The sequence below is a fragment of the Haematobia irritans genome, chromosome 1 (genome assembly GCF_050003625.1).
Source record: "Haematobia irritans isolate KBUSLIRL chromosome 1, ASM5000362v1, whole genome shotgun sequence".
Taxonomy (NCBI): Eukaryota; Metazoa; Arthropoda; class Insecta; order Diptera; family Muscidae; genus Haematobia; species Haematobia irritans.
In genome coordinates, this window is record NC_134397.1 from 246,195,780 (window position 1) to 246,220,545 (window position 24,766).

The 24,766-nt window shown below is 30.2% G+C and overlaps 1 protein-coding gene across 1 annotated transcript; it reads left to right on the plus strand.

The window, feature by feature from the left end:
- Window positions 1-538: 538 nt before the first annotated feature.
- Window positions 539-19,151, plus strand: ca (RCC1 and BTB domain containing protein claret). Its single transcript, XM_075313625.1, has 17 exons — window positions 539-796; window positions 1,102-1,574; window positions 1,643-2,406; window positions 2,479-3,145; window positions 5,605-6,227; window positions 6,305-6,612; window positions 10,774-11,334; window positions 11,420-11,577; window positions 11,651-11,796; window positions 11,859-12,219; window positions 12,282-12,397; window positions 12,476-12,645; window positions 12,714-12,795; window positions 15,515-15,790; window positions 16,353-17,009; window positions 17,067-17,303; window positions 17,363-19,151. Exons 2-17 carry the CDS (start codon window positions 1,313-1,315, stop codon window positions 18,572-18,574), a joined length of 6,600 nt encoding a protein of 2,199 aa, XP_075169740.1. The 5' UTR covers window positions 539-796; window positions 1,102-1,312; the 3' UTR covers window positions 18,575-19,151.
- Window positions 19,152-24,766: the final 5,615 nt, after the last annotated feature.

A 24,766-nucleotide genomic window follows, 5' to 3' on the forward strand; every position in this document is an offset into this window, starting at 1 on the left:
GATGAAGATGTGCCTCCGAGGTCGCGGCGCCCATTTGGCCGATATTTTATTCCATGCATAATTGAGTAATACCAATATATCATAATAAAATAAAATTACAAGAATTTCCTAGATAGTTTGTGTTTTATTCAAAATCAACATCGGCCCTTGAAATTTTAACCACCCTTTATTTGGCTCGAGTGGCAACCGTGTATACATCTCCAACGAAATTTCCGCTACCCATAAGAAATGCATTAGTATTTTTGCTACCGAAAATTTCGTGAGGCGTTGTTATCGAATGTTTACATTTTTCTCCCCTAAGAAATGTATGGAAAAACTGTATTATTGACATGCAACAGGAATTTTCACTGTATAATCGATTATTTTGTTATCGTCGACAATTCTTATGCTGATATTCATCATAATTAACTGCATTGTTGGCATTCTAACAAAATTCCGCTATAAGTGCACACTGAGCGGAGAACTTTCTCTTGACCCCACGTGACGTATATCACCTATACCTTAATTTCAGTTTTTTCATCTTGACATTTTCAGTCATTGGTAAACAGTCAAAAGCCAAGAGTGTGTAAAAACTAATATTTAGGCTATTCTTTGCAGTTTCTGGGAGGAATTGCGAAAAAAGAATATTGTAAAACTACCAAAGGATTAGCAGAGTTTTTTTTAATTCTTTCCTCGCTGCATATTCAGCTCCAGAAAAAGTGGTAGCCGTTTTTCGAAGGAGTAAATTAGCAATCAACAAAGCACAAAAAAATTACGTGAGTGCTGCGCAGCAAATAAGAATTCAATGGGGAAGAAGGTCTGTATATATACTCTGTGTGATATGCAATTACTTTACATACGGACACAAGATAAAAGCGAAAAAAATCATTTTGCACATACAAAATTAAGACCCAAGAATAGGAAGTTATTGTTTTGGAGAAAAATATCATGACTTCCTGATTGGGAAAGGTATGACACAATTGTAGGGGCCAGGGCAGACGGACATTGGGGTCTAAAAGCATATATCGCCCATTGGTATTTAGAGACAAATTCAAGTGTGTATCGTTGTCAATGGGAATATGTACTAATTTCCTCTTCTGTTTTTTTTCTTCCACATTACAGGTTGACAGTTCATTGGCCACATTCAATTACATGTAGAAGAAAGGAGAAAAAAAGAACAACAAATTGGAGATTCGTCTAATCAAGAGACCGGTATTGGCAATTGTGTGGTGCATGTGCGAATGAAAGCAAGCAGCCAAAAGGGCCCCTAAAAAACCGCACCCTTTATCTGCTTCCGGCCGCCGTTTTGGTAGGAAGTCTTTGAAGGGTCGTTATGACTTCGCCTTTACATCAGTTGGACATATTTGAGCTGCGACCATTGATCACCAATTTCAATTGCAAATTATCAACCATCACCGAATATGATTGCCACAAACAGATGCTATGTCTTGTCTCCGAAGACAATGATATTGTGTTGCGCTACAATAGTGAGGGTGGTCAAGAAGTTATCAAGATGATATCATGGTTTCGACGCACCAACCGGGTAATACATGACATATGTTTTGATCCCTCGGGGACATGGTTATTGGTCTTATGTAAGTAATGGACAAATTGCTCAAAATTTCCCCTAATCAAAATTTCTTCTTCATTTTTTTGCCAAAAGGTTTCGACAATACTTTGCACATAGTACCCGCCCTGGCTGTGGTAGACAAATCAGGACTTGAGGCAAATAATAAAAAATCCATTTATCCCCATACGCTATACAGTACTACGCAGGTGACATCTTACATCATACCCTTTGTTGGCCCCCATGAGTGTCCAAACTCAAAGAAATGTCCCAACAAATTAACATCAAAACGTAACTCGGGATTGGCAAGCAATAGTGGTGGTCAACCATCAAAGAGTGGGGAGCGTGTTAAAGATCCACAAAATCCCTCACATGAAGGAGCAGCAGACGCATGCAATGAAGAGGCTGAACTAAGTAGACATCTAAATAATGTAGCTGATCAATTGGAAGCCCTTCAGGTGGAAGATAATAACGAAGATGAAGACTCAATGGTAGTGGTCGCTCCAATTAATCCAGTAGAGGGTAATATGGATATTTTTAGTCACGACGTACCTGCAGAAATGCTAGCATCCTCAGCACCCCAGAATCTAGCCATAAATGACAAGACAGGTAATAGCCAATTGCCAGCCATGAATATGTCTTTTATGGCCTCCAATACGTGTCCCTATCCACTGTCAGTGGTGTGGTGGCGTACCCTAGATGGTGTTAATCGGGCGGTTATAGGCTATTCAGATGGATCCATATGTTTTGTGGGTCTAAGTCCTAATTGTCCCTTTGTGGCCAGTACAGCTGTGGAAAGTGGTTCTGTGGTTAAACTGCTCATATGTCGTGACAATACCTTTGAGAGTGTCATGCTATTGGTAAGTTTGTGTGAATTTCTCTAGCCTAAATAGTATAAAAATTAGATTTCCTCCACTATGTGTCTTATGTAGATTACCTCGTCATTGAAACAACAATTCAAGTTACTATTGGAACAAAAAGCAATTGATTACATTTATCCGGGTGAGATATCTCCCACCACAACCCAAACCAAAGACAATGATTGGCAAATTGTTTTGCCTTTGAAAAATATCAATATCGGCGGCAGTACAGACAGCAGTACTGAATTTTCCAATAAACCAACCTCTGGCGCCACTGATGATGACGATGTGTTTATGAATGAAGAAACACCGCCGCCGAAAGACACAAACCCGCCACAAAATTCAGCACAAAATATAGCAGCAGCAACTACAGTAACCTCGAAGACATCAACTGAAGTTATATCATCGATTGGATCCACAGAGAATAGTCAACCTCCACCGCCACCTTATTCAGTGGCCATCTCACGTCATTTGGAAAACAAGGATTCTACTTCCACTAACGCTGCATCAGCAGCAGCAGCACCGGCAACGGGTCCTCTCAACCAAACGGATCGTATGTATCAACAACAACAACAACAGCAGCAGCAGATCGACAATGAATCAGAATTTGATAAAAATATACGTGGTGGCTACATACCGGCAGCAAGGGCACGTTTGGCTTCTCTAAAATCATTGGGTTCCAAAAAATTAAATGCCATTAAAATGCGTCTCTCCGATAAACGTCAAAAAATTGAAGAATGTAAGTATGAAGATTCTTTCAATCTATCTTTTAATTAGTATTTAATATAAAACGCAATGGATGGAATATAGTTCTGGCGAAATTCTGAGTCAACATCTAGAGATGTCCGTTCGTCTGTCTTTTGAAATCATAAAACAATTTCGGTTTGAAACTCGGGATAAGCAGATGCTATTGATGTAGGTCGGATGATATTGCGACCTATCGGACCACTGTTAGGTATAGCCCCCATATACACAGATACCCAGATTTTTCTCCTGGTGTCTCCTGGAGGATCAAATTTAATCCGATACTCTTTTTGATGTTGTAACAGTATGTTGTCCTATCGCCAGTGTTGCCAGTATTGAGGATTTTTCCCCAAATTGGTGATAGTTTTTCGTGAATGGAAAACTATCATCAAAATTTTATTTCTATAAAAAATTTTGTCAAAATTTTATTTCTATAGAAAATTTAGTCAAAATTTTATTTCTATAGAAAATTTTGTCCAAATTTTATTTATATAGAAAATTTTGCCAAATTTTATTTTATATAGAAAATTTTGTCAAACTTTTATTTCTATAGAAAATTTTGTCACAATTTTATTTCTACAGAAAATTTTTTTAAAATATTATTTCTTTAGAAAATTTTGTCAAAATTTTTATTTCTTTAGAAAATTTTGTCAAAATTGTATTTCTATAGAAAATTTTGTCAAAATTTTATTCTATAGAGAATTTTGTCAAAATTTCATTTCTATAGAAAATTTTGTCAAAATTTTTATTTCTATAGACAATTTGGTCAAAATTTTTATTTCTATAGAAAATTTTGTCAAAATTGTATTTCTATAGAAAATTTTGTTAAAATGTTATTCTATAGAAAATTTTGTCAAAATTTTATTTCTATAGAAAATTTTGTCAAAATTTTTATTTCTTTAGAAAATTTTGTCAAAATTATATTTCCCTAGAAAATTTTGTCAAAATTTTATTTCCATAGAAAATTTTGTCAAAATTTTATTTCCATAGAAAATTTTGTCAAAATTTTATTTCCATAGAAAATTTTGTCAAAATTTTATTTCCATAGAAAATTTTGTCAAAATTTTATTTCCATAGAAAATTTTATCAAAATTTTATTTCCATAGAAAATTTTGTCAAAAGTTTATTTCTATAGACAATTTTGTCAAAAATTTATTTTTATAAAAAATTTTCTGAAAATTTTATTTCTGTAGAAAATTTTGTGAACATTTTATTTCTATAGAAAATTTTGTGAAAATTTTATTTCTATAGAAAATTTTGTCAAAATTTTATTTCTATAGAAAATTTTGCCAAAATTTTATTTCTTTAGAAATTTTTGTCAAAATTTTATTTCTATAGAAATTTTTGTCAAAATTTTATTTCTATGGAAAATGTCAAAATTTTATTTCTATAGAAAATTTTGTCAATATTTTATTTCTATAGAAAATTTTGCAAAATTTTGTTTCTATAGAAAATTTTTTTTAAAATTTTATTCTATAGAAAATTTTGTCAAAATTTTATTTCTATAGAAAATTTTGTCAAAATTTTATTTCTATAGAAAATTTTGTCAAAATTTGTATTTCTATAGAAAATTTTGTCAACATTTTATTTCTATAGAAAATTTTGCAAAATTTTATTTCTATAGAAAATTTTGTTAAAATTTTATTCTATAGAAATTTTTGTCAAAATTTTATTTCTATAGAAAATTTTGTTAAAATTTTATTTCTATAGAAAATGTTGTCAAAATTTTTTTTCTATAGAAAATTTTGTTAAAATTTTATTTCTATAGAAAATTTTATCAAAATTTTATTTCTATAGAAAATTTTGTCTAAATTTTATTTTTATAGAAAATTTTGTAAAAATTTTATTTCTATAGAAAATTTTATCAAAATTTTATTTCTATGGAAAATTTTGTCAAAATTTTATTTCTATAGAAAATTTTGTCAAAATTTTATTTCTATAGAAAATTTTGTCAATATTTTATCTATTGCAGTTTGATGGATTTGACAAATTGTTTCCTTTAAAAGTATTACTGATTTTCTACAACAAAGCCGTTTGCTATTTTTTTTTGTGGATCGTCGATTTCGTCGTCATCATTAAAAATCAAACCATGCTGATGTAACAATTACATTTATTTCTGTTTCTTTTTCATTTATTTATTTTTTATGAGCTATTAGACTTACGATGTATTACGATTTTAATGTATAGATTCAGTACAAAGCGTGGTGAGTTTTCATTGCAATCATACTCCCTCAAATGAGCATTGAGACGCCCACACAGAAAATAAAAAAAAAAAACAACAACAAAACGCCACACATCACAAAATCGCTACAATTGTTCTCTAAGCAATAGATTGTTACATTAGTTCTGGAAACGTTCATCAAGCATATATCTTTAGATGTCATAGAAGCTTAAAATTCTCAGCCAATATTAGGAGTAATGGCATTGCTAAAATCTTCTCTTCTTCTATTTCAGATATGCCTGATAACTCTTTGGGTTCCTCATTTGCCATTGTGGACTCACCCTCGCTAACACCGGAATTGCTAGCCAACTCTGCTGGCTCATTTTATACCATCCAAAATCTTCGTAGTACTTATTTACTAAGTGCTTTACATAGCCAGTCCAATAGTTTTACGGTGCACAGCATTGATATCCATTTGAAGCCTTTGTTTCTCTATAAAATACCCAGAGAATGTGTGGATATCTTGATAAGTTCCAATATTTTGTATTCAATACAATATGTGGATTATTATTCGGGGACTTCGGCAACATCGACAATAGCCACAGCTAGTAATCAGAAACCAGAGCAAATTAATCAAAATACCGAAAAAGAAAATCGTGATATGGATGTTGAAAAACATGAAAAATATGCAGATGTGATGGCCGAAGTTATGAAAGCCATTGATGAAGCTTCGGGTCCACATAGACCGAGTACCATGAAACGTGAGGCCAGCCAAGAAGATAGTGTAGCTGATACAAGTGCAGCATCAAGCACTTCGGAGCATTATAGCCAGGATAGTTTAACACCGAGTAATTCTATAAATGCTGTAGGTGTAATTAGTAGTGCTATGGCCTCGTTGAGAAAAGGCGATGAAGATGTAAGTAATTTGAATGTGCCATAAATATATTTTTACATACCATCGTTTTATATTTTTTTTTTTGTTATTTTTTCCAGAAATTCAATGGATTTTCCCAATTGGGATTGTTCCGTTTTGAGCATGAAACTGTTCTTAGTCTATATCAAATGGCCACTTTCCGTCCACCAACGACTAATGAAACTATATCGAAAGATGATAAAACCAAAGTATTTGAAACCAATGAAATCCGTTCACCCATGGACTATGTAAAGTTCTATGAGACGGCTGATGTTAAGGAGGAGTATTCGTTGCGACAAATGGAAATTATGCAAAATGAATTTCCCAAAATTAATTTCGATCCATGCTATGTGGTAACCAACAAGAATGTCTATTACATACAATTGAAGTAAGTAACATTTTTTTTTTATACCCACCACCATAGAATGGTGACGGGGGTATAATAAGTTTGTCATTCCGTTTGTAACACATCGAAATATCGATTTCCGACTATATAGTATATATATTCTTGATCAGGGAGAAATTCTAAGACTATATAACGATGTCCGTCTGTCTGTCTGTCTGTTGTAATCACGCTACAGTCTTCAATAATGAAGCAATCGTGCTGAAATTTTGCACAAACTCGTCTTTTGTCTGCAGGCAGGTCAAGTTCGAAGATGGACTATATCGGTCCAGGTTTTGATTTAGTTCCCATATAAACAGACCTCCAGATTTGGGGTCTTGGGCTTGTAGAAAATCAATTTGCCTGAAATTTGAAATCTAGAGGTATTTTATGACCATAAAGAGGTGTGCCAAAAATGGTGAGTATCGGTCCATGTTTTGGTATAGCCCCCATATAGACCGATCTCCCGATTTTACTTCTTGGGCTTATAGAAACCGCAGTTTTTATTCAATTTACCTGAAATTGGAAATCTAGAGGTATTGTAGGATCACAAATACGTGTGCCAAAAATTGTGAGTATCGGTCCATATTTTGGTATAGCCCCCATATAGACCGATCTCCCTATTTTACTTGAAATTGGAAATCTAGAGGTATTGTAGGACTGAAAATACGTGTGCCAAAAATTGTGAGTATCGGTCCGTGTTTTGGTATAGCCCCCATATAGACCGATCTCCCGATTTTACTTCTTGGGCTTATAGAAACCGCAGTTCTTATTCAATTTACGTGAAATTGGAAATCTAGAGGTATTGTAGGACTAAAAATACGTGTGCCAAAAATTGTGAGTATCGGTCCATGTTTTGGTATGGTCCCCATATAAAACGACCTCCCGATTTCAGGTCTTGGGCTTATAGAAACCGTAGTTTTTATCCAATTTGTATGAAATTGGAAATCTAGAGGTATTTTAGGACCATAAAGAGGTGTGCCGAAAATGGTGAGCATCGGTCCATATTTTGGTATAGCACCATATAGATCCATTTCCCGATTTTACTTCTTGGGCTTCTAGAATCCGAAGCTTTTATCCTATTTGCCTGAAATTGGAAATCTAGAGGTATTTTCGGGTCATAAAGAGGTGTGCCGAAAACGATGAGTATCGGTCCATATTTTGGTATAGCCCCCATATAGACCGATTTCCCGATTTTACTTCTTGGGCTTCTAGAATCCGAAGTTTTTATCCTATTTGCCTGAAAATGGAAATCTAGAAGTATTGTAGGACCACAAATACGTGTGCCAAAAATTGTGAGTATCGGTCTATATTGTGGTATAGCCCCCATACAGACCGATTTCCCGATTTTACTTCTTGGGCTTCTAGAATCCGAAGTTTTTATCCTATTTGCCTGAAGTTGGAAATCTAGAGGTATTTTGTGCCGAAAACGGTGAGTATCGGTCCATATTTTAGTATAGCCCCCATAAGAACGATCTTACGATTTAACTCCTTGGGTTTCTAGAAACCGTATTTTTTATCTGATTTACCTGAAATTGTAAATATTCTGTAAATATTTAGGCTCACAAAAACGTGTATCGGATTAAGTTTTTATCGGTCCATTTGGTAATGCCTCCATATAGACCGAATTCACTTCTTGAGGGTGTAGAAGGCGCACTGATCATGAAAATTGCTTGAAACTCAATGTAAAATTTCCAGATTTTACTTCTACAGATTTAAGATTTCAAATCAAGACGTTATTTTATAATTTTCTTGCACACTTACAAGAGATGTTAATGATTCCTCTAAAACTCAAACAAAAATAGTTCTTATAAATCCAGAATCTGATATAGTCCTCATAGGTGAAATCTTTAAATTTATCTTCGGGAAGTGTCCTCAAGTCCTCCTGAAATTTCAAAGGAAACCCTAATATTTGGTTCATGGTGGTGGGTATTTAAGATTCGGCCCGGCCGAACTTAGTGCTGTATATACTTGTTTGTTTTCATTTAGATTGAAAATCAAACATTTAGATAGAAAATCAAACCGTATGTCCTGTTAAAGTAAATTGTAGGAAAATCCATCCAAACGAACATTAGTCATTCAAATTCAAATCGGGATAAGGGAATTTAATATTTTTATACCCTCCACCATAGAATGGGGGTATATTAACTTTGTCATTCCGTTTGTAACACATCGAAATATTGCTCTAAGACCCCATAAAGTATATATATTCTGGGTCGTGGTGAAATTCTGAGTCGATCTGATAATGTCCGTCCGTCCGTCCGTCTGTTGAAATCACTCTAACTTCCGAACGAACAAGCTATCGACTTGAAACTTGGCACAAGTAGTTGTTATTGATGTAGGTCGGATGGTATTGCCAATGGGCCATATCGGTCCACTTTTATGTATAGCCCCCATATAACCGGACCCCCAAATTTGGCTTGCGATTGCTCTAAGAGAAGCAAATTTCATCCGATCCGGCTGAAATTCGGTACATGGTGTTAGTATATGGTCCCTAACAACCACGCAAAAATTAGTCCATATCGGTCCACTTTTACGTATAGCCACCATATAAACGGACCCCAAAATTTGGCTTGCGAATCCTCTAAGAGAAGCAAATTTCATCCGATCCGGCAGAAATTTGGAACGTAGTGTTAGTATATGGTCTCTAACAACCATGTAAAAATTGGTCCACATTGGTCCATAATTATATATAGCCCCCATATACACCGATCCCCCGATTTGGTTTGCGGAGCCTCTAAGAGAAGATAATTTCATCCGATCCGGCTGAAATTCGGTACATTGTGTCAGCATATGATATCTAACAACCATGCAAAAATTGGTCCACATCGGTCCATAATTATATATAGCCCCCATATAAACCGATCCCCCGATTTGGCTTGCGGAGCCTCTAAGAGAAGCAAATTTCATCCGATCCGGCTGAAATTTGGTACATGGTGTCAGCATATGATCTCTAACAACCATGCAAAAATTGGTCTACATCGGTCCATAATTATATATAGGCCCCATATAAACCGATCCCCCGATTTGGCTTGCGGAGCCTCTAAGAGAAGCAAATTTCATCCGATCTGGCTGAAATTTGGTACATGGTGTCAGCATATGATCTCAAAGAACCATGCAAAAATTGGTCCACATCGGTCCATAATTATATATAGCCCCCATATAAACCGATCACCAGATTTGACCTCCGGAGGCTCTTGGAAGGCCAAAATTCATCTGATTCAGTTGAAATTTGGTACGTGGTGTTAATATATGACCTCAAATACACATGCAAAAATAGGTCGAAATTGGTCCACATCGGTCCATAATTATATATATAGCCCCCATATTAACCGATCCCCCGATTTGGCTTGCGGAGCCTCTAAGAGAAGCAAATTTCATCCGATCTGGCTGAAATTTGGTACATGGTGTTAGTATGTTATTTGGTCTCTTAATGACCATGCAAAACTCCATAATTATATATAGCCCCCATATAAACCGATCCCCAGATTTGATCTCCGGAGCCCCTTGGAAGAGCAAAATTCATCCGATTCGGTTGAAATGTGGTACGTGATGTTAGTATATGGTATCCAACAACCATGTAGGAATTGGTTCATATCAGTCCATAATTACCGAAGTCGTATTTTACTCGTAAGACGAATTTCGTGGAGGTTTTCCAAAATCAACTATTGTTCCGAAAATGAATGATGGTATGCGCCAACTGATATTGCAACTGATATTGATCGTGACGACCTATCGTGAGATTCAGACAACCTTATGCATTAGTGATACCAGAATACATTCATTATTGCATGAACATTTCATCTTCGAAAACAATTGTCCGCGTTGGATCCCACACAATTTGTTAATCGCTTAAAAAAGGCTCGTGTCGATTGATCGCAAGAAATTCTGCGTACACAATGCATTTTTGGAGATTCCTCAATCCCAGTTCAAAAAAATGAATAGATTTCAATGGGGAATATTTTGCTATTTTCGATTGATGATATTTATCTTTGTTCCATAATCTCGAAATATAAAAGACAACCCTCGTAGATTTATCTGGACAGTGATTCCCCAATAAATATCCTTTCTGTTGGGTATATTGAATGTCACATATATTTTGAAGTTCCTCTAATTGTTTTTTTTTTTTTTTAATTTCTCTGAATTAATTAAATTTCTCCTTTACAGAAAAGAACCATTTGCAATATTTCTGGAATCCGCTTTGGCCGGCGAATGGACACAATGTCGAGATTTTTGCAATACCTTCGATCTAACCTATGAAGCTTGCATTGAATTTGCAGGCGATTATCTACTAAGGCGTAAAAAAGTTACACAAGCTTTGCTTACTTATAATACGGCACGCATAAAACCAATACGTACAGCCCTAAAGTTAGCCATGTTTGGACAGACAAATGCTCTAATGCATCTTTGTGCTATGGCCCTTAAACTGACGCATGTGCTAAAATCGAAATATTTTTGTCATCCCATTGTTAAAACACTTTTGCATGACATAACATATCGTCACTCCGAAGATGTTCAGCCTATTTTGCCACCCACACCAGCATCATATTCCGCCGATGGAAAGGTGGAGGTAAATGAGGGTTTGCCATGTAGTGACTATACGTATGGTGTAGATGAGCCTATGAGTCAGTTACAAATGTCAGCTTCATCGCAATTTCATTTGGCCAATTTGTTGCTGATTACATTGGCCGAAAAGGCAGTAAATGATAAGAATTACATACCATTGTGGTAAGTGGAAATTTTTTGAGGCATTTAGTCATCGCTATGTATGTTGATGACGATGATGATTTTGTGTGTGTGTGTTTTTTTTTAGGAATTTTTTGGTAACCAATGGAAAATATCATACAAATATGACCAGTATTGTTCTTTGCCAGAGTGGTCTTTTTTCGGCAGCTATACTTTTGGCCAAAGTTCGGGGAGTTTTTATTGATACATTTTTGGCCTTGAATAGTGTAGTGGGTCAAGAATTTGGTAAGTGAAAGTAGCTGGATTCCATTCATTGGAAAATATCTTTATCCATCTCTCTGTTCTCTGTATATTGCAGGCTGGTATTCAGAGGTTAATGTGTGTCTATATAATTTGAGTGATACCATGTTTACGGAAACCCTTACCTATTTGCCCAGTGTAACCATGGGCTATTTTGCTTTCATACAGGAAAAACTCCAACACATTAGGCCAAGTGTTTTGAAAGTAAGTAAAGCGAAATTTGAATAAATTTGATCTATGTAAAAATTTGTTTAACTTTCCCTTAGCGCTTGGAACAACAACTCAATCCATTTTCACCCACTCTACGACCCATCGTTTCACACACTTCATCCATATCTCATTCGAACGACAATAATACATATTTACTGGAATTTTGTAAAAATCTCATCGAAACCTATTTGGCTGTTCTCATTCACTTGGAATCTCAACGTTCTAGAAATGATAGAGTTTTGAATGCTTTAAATACCTTCCGTTTAACATACGAAGACAATCAATTTGCCATTGAGGCTACACGTTTCAAACCCATTTCGGCAGGATGTGCCCATTGTGCTTGTGTTGTGGATGGAGTTGCCTATTTTTGGGGCTCAAATGGTGTGCCTTGCAATTATAGTGCCAGCAAATTATCAGGTAAAAGCGAAACAAGCTTAAAATAAAAGTCTTCGTAATTCGTCTTCGTTTTTATCGTTTAGATTCTCCTGAACCTCCATATGCTGTAAAAAGTCTTGATTTGCTTGCTCATTTAAATTTACATGTCCATGCGGTGAAATGTGGCCGACAACACACTCTTATACTCACTAACAATGGTGTAAGTTTTTCTTTTCTGATTTCATTTTGAATTTTAAAATAATTTCTACACTTTTTTCCCCACCCCGCCTCTTCACAGCTATACACTTTGGGCAATAATAATTTATGTCAATTGGGCATTGGTAAAGATATGCAAATGACATTGCAACCTATGTTGGTAAAAACTTTTGATGGTAAAAATATAACCATCTTAGAAGCTGGACAATATCATAATGCTGTAGTTGCGGATGGCATACTTTATACATGGGGGTAATTTAATGAGGCTTTAATACTCGCATATGCTTTTGTTATTCTAATTTCCTTTAATATATTTTCAGTTGGGGTGTTTATGGTCAATTGGGTCATGGTGATACTGAAAATGCTGCAGAGCCCAAAATGGTTTCTTATCTGAAATATAAGGTAAATTACGATTTTATGATTTAAAAGAAACTTTAACGAGAAATTCCGAATTTGATTAAAAATATAGAACATGACAAAAGTAAATACGTTCATCACTAATAATTTATATGTATTTCCTATATTTTGTCAAAATTTTATTTCTATAGAAAATTTTGTCAAAATTGTATTTCTATAGAAAATATTGTCAAAATGTTATTTCTATAGAAAATTTTGTCACAATTTTATTTCTATAGAAAATTTTGCCAAAAAATTATTTTTGTTTAGAAATTTTTGTCAAAATTTTATTTCTATAGAAAATTTTGTCAAAATTTTATTTCTATAGAAAATTTTATCAAAATTTTATTTCTATAGAAAATTTTGTCAAAATTTTTACTTCTATAGAAAATTTTGTCAAAATTTTTACTTCTATAGAAAATTTTGTAAATACTTTTACTTGTATAGAAAATTTTGTCAAAATTTTTACTTCTATAGAAAATTTTGTCAAAAATTTATTTCTATAGAGAATTTTGTCAAAATTTTACTTCCATAGAAAATGTCAAAATTTTATGCTATGCAGAAAATTTGGTCAAAATTTTATTTCTGTAGAAAATGTTGTCAAAATTTTATTTCTATGCAGAAAATTTTGTCAAAATTTTATTCTATGCAGAAAATTTTGTCAAAATTTTATTTCTGTAGAAAATTTTCTCAAAATTTTATTTCTATAGAAAATTTTGTCAAAATTTTATTTCTATAGAAAATTGTGTCAAAATTTTATTTCTATAAAAAATTTTGTCAAAATTTTATTTCTATAGAAAATTTTGTCAAAATATTATTTCTATAGAAAATTGAGACAAAATTTTATTTCTATAAAAAATTTTATTTCTATAGAATATTTTGTCAAAATATTATTTCTATAAAAATGTTGTCAAAATTTTATTTCTGTAGAAAATGTTGTCAAAATTTTATTTCTATAGAAAATTTTGTCAATATTTTATTTCTATAGAAAATTTTGTGAAAATTTTTTTTCTATAGAAAATTTTGTCAAAATTTTATTTCTTTAGAAATTTTTGTCAAAATTTTATTTCTAAAGAAAATTTTGTCAATATTTTATTTCTATAGGCAATTTTGTCAATATTTTATTTCTATAGACAATTTTGTCAAAATTTAATTTCTATAGAAAATTTTGTCAAAATTTTCGACAAAATTTTATTTCTTTAGAAAATTTTGTCAAAATTTTATTTCTTTAGAAAAATTTGTGAAAATTTTATTTCTATAAAAAATTTTGTCAAAATTTTATTTCTTTAGAAATTTTTGTCAAAATTTTATTTCTATAGAAAATTTTGTCTATGTTTTATTTCTATAGGCAATTTTGTCAATATTTTATTTCTATAGGCAATTTTGTCAATATTTTATTTCTATAGACAATTTTGTCAAAATTTAATTTCTATAGAAAATTTTGTCAAAATTTAATTTCTATAGAAAATTTTGACAAAATTTTATTTCTTTAGAAAATGTTGTCAAAATTTTATTTCTTTAGAAAAATTTGTGAAAATTTTATTTCTATAGAAAATTTTGTCAAAATTTTATTTCTTTAGAAATTTTTGTCAAAATTTTATTTCTATTGAAAATTGTGTCTATATTTTATTTCTATAGGCAATTTTCTCAATATTTTATTTCTATAGGCAATTTTCTCAATATTTTATTTCTATAGACAATTTTGTCAAAATTTTATTTCTATAGAAAATTTTGACAAAATTTTATTTCTATAGAAAATTTTGACAAAATTTTATTTCTTTAGAAAATTTTGTCAAAATTTTATTCCTAAAGAAAATTGTGTCAAAATTTTATTTCTTTAGAAAAATTTGTCAAAATATTATTTCTATAGAGAATTTTGTCAAAATTTTATTTCTATAGAAAATTTTGTCAGAATTTTATTTCTATAGGCAATTTTGTCAAAATTTTATTTCTATTGAAAATTTTGCCATAATTTTATTTCTATAGAAAATGTTGTCAAAATTTAATTTCTATAGAAAATTTTGTCAAAATTTAATTTCTATAGAAAATTTTGTCAAAATTTTATTTCTATAGAAAATTTTGTCAAAATTTTATTCCTAAAGAAAATTTTGTCAAAATTTTATTTCTTTAGAAAATGTTGTCAAAATGTTATTTCTAAAGAAAATTTTGTCAAAATTTTATTTCTATAGAAAATTTTGTCAAAATATTATTTCTATAGAAAATTTTCTGAAAATTTTATTTCTTTAGAAATTTTTGTCAAAATATTTTTTCTATAGAAAATTTTGTCAAAATTTTATTCCTATAGAAAATGTTGTCAAAATGTTATTTCTATAGAAAATTTTGTCAAAATTTTATTTCTATGGAGAATTTTGTTAAAATTTTATTTCTATAGAAAATTTTGTCAATATTTTATTTCTATAGACAATTTTGTCAATATATTATTTCTATAGGCAATTTTGTCAAAATTTTATTTCTATAGAAAATTTTGTTAAAATTCTTTTTCAGCAAACAGCAATTGCGGAAAACGATTTGTTGCTGTTATTACTAACTTTTTAATTTGAGTGTGCGGTTATTACTAACTTTTTTTACTTGAGTGTATTATACTATTTAAAAATATGTCGTTCGCAACATCAAATTTTGAGCTGATATGTTGAAACCTTTGTGGTTCATTTTATTGAAAAAATAAAATTTAATTAACACATATAACTTTAATTTTTATTTGCAGAAAATTTTGCAAGTCTCTTTGGGTCATGCTCATACATTGGTATTGTGTGAAGGACCTTCTGGTCATAATAATACAGAACTATATGTCTTCGGATCTAATAATTTCGGACAGCTTGGCTTGGCAGCATCCAAATCCGAAGGCGAAGAAACGAGCTCTTCAATGGCGGGCAATGACAGTGCCACTTATAGTAATCAAGTAAAATATTTGCTGCCTCAAAAGTTGGAGATTGCTGGTGCCTCCAGAATAAGACTGATACATACGAAATTTTTCACTAATGTAAGTACAAATTTTTAAGAGTTTTTATTCTAATGAGAAAGTAAACATTTCGATTTTTAATTTTTTGAGTTGTTGAAAAATTCTACTTTTCCCAATATGAAAAGACAATATTTCAACTCATTCAAATTTTGGAAAAAATCAACTTTTAGATTATTTGTTTAAAAATCGATTAATCAAATGTTGTTTAATCAAATTTTAACAATATAAATGATCGATTATTCTAATTTCTAAAAATTCAACAGTCTTTTAGATGAATTTTATTAATTTGGAATAGAAATGTTTCAACTTTTCTAAATTAAAAAAAATAGTTTTTAGATTATGTCTTTAAGAGACGACTAGTCCGCAATCAAATGCTGATTAGTTTAATATAAAAAATGGACATGTGAAAAATCCCAAAAATTCAATAGTCGATTACTCGACATGGATATTTATTTATTTATTTTTTTCAAAAACATCCAAAACTTGATTTTCCACTTTTGTCTCCCCATAACATTCTTATCAAACACCTGTAAAGAAAACCCCCATTTGATTTAAAATTTTTGTTTATTTTTTTTAATTTCAGTTGGCTGTTGACGAAAATGAACGCATGTATACATGGGGATCGTCACCCCAAGCTCTTCGCTTGGCCAATCAAATCAAACGTAGGGCAAATGCCAAACAAAAAAACGAAGAACAACAGCGACGTGAAATGAGTAAACGTTTTGAGGAGACTTTAAATGATAACATTGATGTCACCACTGTGGAAGTTGATTTAAGCTCGTCCTCGTCGACGGCGTGTGAGCCATCAACAGCAGCTAATCTATCCGAAGTAACATCATCATCATCATCATCATCAGTCCCTGTACTAACCATTACAACACCTTTGGCAGAAACATCTTTGGCAAATACAAACGATGCCCCCACGAGTATTGTCAAAGATGAAATTTCAAGTATTAGTGATAATGTGGTGGTAATGGCGGCACCCGCACCAGTACCCGATATTATTATAGAAGATGAAATTGTTTCGGATATAACGGTGGTTAAGGCGGCAGCCGCCTCCTTACCCCAAACAACTCAGGAGAAAATCGAAACAGAAAATGATGCTGGAGCAGCAAGTACATCAACATCATCAGCCATGCCTCAGGTGGCAGCAGCAGCTACAATAATAGATGTGGATCCCTGTGAACATATGACACCACATTTAGTGGATACATCAGAAGTTGCAGGGCAAATATTACAGGTGAGTTTTGTTGTTTTTTTTATTTTAAGAGCATTTAAAAATTCCTTTTTTCCCCAGGTTTCTAGTGGCCTTTTTCATTTTGCTTTGATTTCATCTTCGTGTACCCTCTATACTTGGGGAAAAAATCTGGAACATCAATTGGGTACAGAGGATAAAGAACGAAGGGCTGTTGGTAAACCATCACCTATCGATAGTATTGATCGGCCCATGTATGTGGATTGTGGAGCCGATTTCACTCTAGTCATGACAACGGATTTCGTTGTAAAAGCTTTTGGGGGTAATTCAAATGGTCAGGTATGGAGGCAACAACTAACAAAATTGACCAGTAATTGATCTATCCTCTAATATTTCAGTGTGGTCGAGATTTGGGGGCCTGTATTGACAATAAAATGAAACAGCGTGTGGTTTGCTTGCCCACTACCAAACGTTTAATGCGTTTCGAAAGCCAATGTGTGGAAGTTCCTGTGGAAATTAATTTACCTAGACCCCGTATACGTTTGGACTATGAACCGGTCCGTTATCTGAAGACCATACCAAAATACAAATGTTATTTCCTTCAGGAAGCCGAAATAGATTTTGAACAATGCCCAGCTGATATGGCTTCCAGTTCGGCCAATCAAATATCCGGCCAAGAATCGGATGATATGATATCTTCATTGGAGAATATAAGCCAAAATGAGGGATCATCATTGCAAATGTCACCAAATATGCCGCTACTGGCAACAGAAAATCTTCTAGATCCAAATCAGTTAACCGCCAATAGTTCATATGAATGTTCACCCGATGAACAAAGCTATGCCCGTTTACCCAATGTCTATAATGCATCTAGCATAACAGATAATGGCAATGGTGAGGGTGATGGTATGAGCTCGGCTATTCTAAATCTTAAAGTTCAAGAAGGCTCACTGAAAAATGACTCGGAAGATGGAAGTGAGGAATTACAACAGCTAGGCCATTACATTCACTACTGCTTGTACGTATTCCATGGTCTCTATAGCCCCGAAAAAGTACGTGAATTTTCCAAAGATCGTTTGGAATATCGCATACGAACTCTAATGTTGAATTTCAAATTTGTCGATGCCTTTGAACTGTGTTTGCGCAGTGTGAATAATGCCAGCTGTGCCCTCAAAATATTTGAATATTTCTCCAAAGATACCGGCTATGTGCCCATGCGCAGAGCTGATCTAAGATTTCTTATCTATTATCTGCTGCAACATTTTATGGAACGCAATTATGATCTAACACAATGTGAGAATTTCTTTTTGGCCGATTTGGATTACTATTTACTGGAGTTGGCCTATGTTTTGTATTTCAATAACAACAATACCGAATTGGAACAAAATCTCAATGAGAAATTCAAAAATCTAATTGCCCGCAATGATGATCCATATCAATTGCATGTCGTCGATGATTTGAATCAGCAACAACAGCAGCAGCATCTAAATCAAGAAATGCATCATCTTGCCACCCATAAACTACAGGACACCGATGTGATATTTGAGTTATTGAGTGTGAAATTTAAAACCATCATTTGTCAGCGTCTGTTAAAGTTTTGTAATACATAATCGTTTACCAAACAACGACGAGAACCACGTCGTCGTTGCCTTCATCATAAAAAAAATAATCATCACCATTCAATTCGTCTCTAGAAGAGATCAAGAATTTTCCATAAATGATGTTATCATTCGTTTTTATTATTTTTTTTTTGTTTGTTGCTATATATAAATTTCATTATAGATGTTTTTTTTTTCTTTTATTGGTATTCATTTTTGATTATTTTAATTTACAATGTGTGTGTTTTTTTTTATTAATTTTATGATTGTCATTTTTTTTGTGTGTTTTTGCTCAATCTCATAATCATTATTTAAAAAAAAAAAAAAACAAAAGCATATACACTTACATACATATGTATATATTTATTTAAAAAGAAAATGTTATTTTGTTGTATTCGTTTTTAATTCTTTATATAATATTCATGAAGAAATGGATGAACAAGATTTCCTTTGGAGAAATTTCCATAGGCATTTCATCAAAGCAAGTTCTTATGAAAGGATTTGTTGGAATCAATTTCAATTAAAAATTATTTTAAATTTGTTTAAAGTTTAATATTTTTAATAAACATATTTTTTTGGCAAATCGACAGTTAAGGTTTTGATTTTTTTTTTTGGTTTAATATTCTCTACACTCATAGAAATATTTTGTACACTCATAGAAAGAAGTCTGCTAAAAACAGTAGCCGGCAAATGTTAATTTTAAAAATCAAAAATATTTTTTATATTCTTCTTCTTCTTAAAATCTCCTAAATCCCCCTAACATCAAAACAAACAAAAATTTGAATGTAGTAGGGGACAGTAGGAATCATAACTCATACAATTTTATACACCCAACTATTTTTTTTTAATATTAAGCTTAAGAGTTTTAAGAACCAAAATAAAACTCTGTATATTCCTGCCCTCTAATGTTCTTATACCCGCCTAACGGAATAAACAAACAAAAGATTGATAGTAGAAGGGGACAGTAGGAATCATAACTAATACCCCCAGATATTAGGAATCGCATATCGCAAAAGTTTCGTTTGACTATAATTTCTTAGCCCTGAAACGTATAAACTTAAATCTTTGTAATATACGAGGGCAGTTCGGAAACTTCTTAGCCCAGCACAAAAAGCGCGGTATAAACAGAAAAAAAGTTAAGTGTTTTGGAAACTTCCATCTCTGTTATGAACACATGTTAAATTTGGTTTCGATCTGGCAACTCCTTCATATAGAAACAGGTGTTCAAAAAAGACGCATCCGCAATTTTTTTTACAATGGAAAAATTAGAAATGCGTGCTGTCATTAAATATTTACATAAAAAAGTTTATCGGGACAAGAAATTCATAATGATATGGTGAATGTGTTAGGTGAAAGTGCTCCTTCATATGCAACAGTAAAAAATTGGGTTGCTGAATTTAAACGTGGTCGTACAAGCAACAACAACAGAAATTGTAGCCAAAGTGTATGATATGGTATTAAATGATCGACGAATAAAAGTGCGTGAAATTGCTAATATCATGGGCATCTCAAATGATCGAGTCCATTTAATTTTGCATGAAGAACTACAGATGGAAAAGCTTTCTGCAAGATGGGTGCCGCATTTGTTAACAGTCGATCAAAAATGCATAAGAATGAACATTTCTTATTTCAAATAGCATCTTTGATAGGCTAAGAAGTTTCCGAACCGCCCTCGTAGTTCTCTTTAATAAGCAGTTCAAATTACAATTTGATTGGAGTCCGAGATTATCTCGATTTTTTCGTTATAGTGAAAATAAATTCGATTTGCGATTCCGAATATCGGAACATGGGGCATAAACTTGTATATACCCAATTCTGTTTTTTCTACAGCGATTTACAGTTACACGGTTAAAAACTCGTTTTTAATTCTTTGTATAATCATGAAATAAAGATGGACATGATTTCCTTTGGGGAAATTTCCATAGGTATTTCATCAAAACAAGTTCTTATGAAAGGATTTGTTGGAATTGTTTCATTTAAAAATCATTTTAAATTTGTTTAAAGTTTTATATTTTTAATAACCATATTTTTTGGCAAATCGACAGTTAAGGTTTTGATAGATATTTTTTTTTAATATTTATAAATAATTTCCAGAAATATTCAACACTCACAGAAAACATCCAGCTGAAAAAAATGATTTTTATGTACTCCTTATTCTTAAAATCTCCTAAATCCCCCTAACGGCAAAACAAAGAAAAGTTTGATAGTAATAGGGGACAGTAGGAATCATAACTCATACAATTTTATACACCCAACTCTTTTTTTCAAATATTAAGCTGAAGAGTTTTAAGAACCAAAATGAAAATCTTTGTATATTCCCGCCCTCTAATGTTCTGAAAACCTCCAAAACCCTCCTAAGGCAAAATAAACAAACAAAAGTTTGATAGTAGAAGGGGACAGTAAGAATCATAACTCATATTATTTTATATAGCCAACTCTTTTTTCTACACGTATTTAAAGTTGTACGGTTGAAAAAAAAACTCGTTTTTAATTCTTTATATGTTCATGAAGGAAAGGTGGACAATTTTCCTTTGCACAATTTTCCATATGTATTTCATCAAAGCAAGTTCTTATGAAAGGATTTGTTGGAATCGTTAAAAATTATTTTAAATTTGTTTAAAGTTTGATATTTTTAATAACCATATTTTTGTTTTTGGCAAATCGAAAATTAAGGTTTTGATTTTTTGTATTCATAAACAGTTTCCAGACATATTCTCTACACTTATAGAAAAGAGTCTGCTAAAAGCAGTAGCCGGTATTTGTTATTATATTATTGCAATTGATGGTTTAGAAATTTTTTGAATTATAAAATATTAATTTTTAAAAATCAAAAAAATTATTTTCTATATTCTCCTTATTCTTAAAATCTCATAAATCCCCCTAAATCCCCATAACAAACAAAAGTTTGATAGTAGTTGGGGACAGTAGGAATCATAACCCATAAAATTGTATACACCCAACTTATTTTTTACAAATTTTAACCTAAGTATTTTTAAGAACCAAAAAATGTTTCTATATATTTCTGCCCTCTAATGTTCTTAAAACCTCGTAAACCCCCTAACGCAATAAACAAACGAATGTTTGATAGTAGAAGGGGACAGTAGGAACCATAACTCATAACATTTTATGTTCCCAACAGATTTAAAATAGCACGGTTGAAAAATATCCTTTTTTAGTAATGAAGAAAATATGGCAAATTTTTCTTTGGAGAAATTTCCACAGGTATTTCATCAAAGCAAGTTCTTATAAAAGGATTTGTTGGAATCGTTTCAGTTGAAAATCATTTTAAATTCGTTCAAAATTTAACATTTTTAATAAACACTTTTTTGGCAAATCGACAGTTAAGGTTTTGATGTTTTTTTTTTAAATATTTATAAACAGTTTCCAGAATTATTCGTACACTCATTGAAAAAAGTTTGGTGAATGTAGTAGACGGTACTTGTTGTTATATTATTGCAATTCGTGGTCTAACAAATTTTTAGATTATAAAATGTTAATTTTGAGAATCCATAAAAATAACTTTTTATATTATCCTAACGAAATAAACAAACAAAAGTTTGATAGTAGTATGGGACAGTAGGAATCATAACCCATAACATTTTATACACCCAACTCTTTTTACATATGTTATCCTGAGGATTTTTAAGAACCAAAAAAATGTTTTTATATTTCTGCCTTCTAATGTTCTTAAAACTTCGTAAACCCCCTAACGGAATAAACGAAAATTTGATAGAAGAAGGACACAGTAGGAATCATAACTCATACGTTTTTGTAACTCAACTCTTTTTTTTTTTACACGGATTTAAAGTTGCACAATGGAAAATAAAAATCATTATATATATATATATATATATATATATATATATATATATATATATATATATATATATATATATATATATATATATATATATATATATATATATATATATATATATATATATATATATATATATATATATATATATATATATATATATATATATATATATATATATATATATATATATATATATATATATATATATATATATATATATATATATATATATATATATATATATATATATATATATATATATATATATATATATATATATATATATATATATATATATATATATATATATATATATATATATATATATATATATATATATATATATATATATATATATATATATATATATATATATATATATATATATATATATATATATATATATATATATATATATATATATATGTATAGATATATATATATATATATATATATATATATATATATATATATATATATATATATATATATATATATATATATATATATATATATATATATATATATATATATATATATATATATATATATATATATATATATATATATATATATATATATATATATATATGTATATATATATATATATATATATATATATATATATATATATATATATATATATATATATATATATATATATATATATATATATATATATATATATATATATATATATATATATTATATATATATATATATATATATATATATATATATATATATATATATATATATATATATATATATATATATATATATATATATATATATATATATATATATATATATATATATATAATATATATATATATATATATATATATATATATATATATATATATATATATATATATATATATATATATATATATATATATATATATATATATATATATATATATATATATATATATATATATATATATATATATATATATATATATATATATATATATATATATATATATATATATGTATATATATATATATATATATATATATATATATATATATATATATATATATATATATATATATATATATATATATATATATATATATATATATATATAACCACTTTGAGAAGCTTTTAAATATTCAGAAAAGGCACCAGCATTACTAAGAGGTGCTTATTAACCACTTTTTTGGTGTTTGATCGTAACCGAGATTGAATCCATGATCATTTGTATGCAAGGCGGATAGTAAATCCATTGCACCATAGTGGCTCCCACGGACTAAATAACACAAGCAATGCAATCAAACTTCTCTACAGTGAACTTCTATACAATGAAGCTTTCTTTGAAATGAACAAATTTCAAAAACACTGCTTTTTCCCCCATTTTCTTGTATACTGATATAATTTCTATATAATGAAAATTTTCTGATCCCGTCATAATCCATTGGTAGAATTCTTGGAAGATTTTGCAAACAATTTTTCTCCATCTAAGAGGTACTTCAATTTTCTATATAAATGGAAGTTAGACCAAAATTTTAATAGAAATACAATTTTGAGAAAATTTCCCATAGAAATAAAATTTTGAGAAACTTTCTCATAGAAATAAAATGTTGACAAAATTTTCTATAGAAATAAAATTTTGACAACATTTTCTATAGAAAAAAAATGTTGACAATTTTCTATAGAAAAAACAAAAATTGACAAAATTTTCTATAGAAATAAAATTTTGACAAAAATTTTTTATAGAAATAAAATTTTGACAAAAAATTTCTATAGAAAAAGAATTTTGACAAAATTTCATATAGAAATGAAATTTTGTGAAAATTTCCCATAGAAATAAAATTTTGACAAAATTTCCCATAGAAATAAAATGTTGACAAAATTTCCCATAGAAATAAAATTTTGAGAAAATTTTCCATAAAAATAAAATTTAGAGAAAAAATTCTATAAAAAAAATTGACAAAATTTTCTATAGAAATAAAATTTTGGCAAAATTTCCTATAGAAATAAAATTTAAAAAAAAAATCTATAGAAAAAGAATTTTGACAAAGAAATTCTATAGAAAAAGAATTTTGACAAAATTTCATATAGAAATGAAATTTTGAGAAAATTTCCCAATAATAATATTTTGACAAAATTTTCGATAGAAATAAAATTTCGACAACAATTTTCTATCAAAAAAGAATTTTCTATAGAAAAAGAATTTTGGCAAAATTTCCCATAGAAATAAAATTTTGAAAAATTTCGTATAGAAATGAAATTTTGAGAAAATTTCCCATAGAAATAAAATGTTGACAAAATTTTCTATAGAAATAAAATTTCGACAAAATTTTCTATAGAAATGAAATTTTGACAAATATTTTCTATAGAAAAAGAATTTTGACAAAAATTCATATAGAAATAA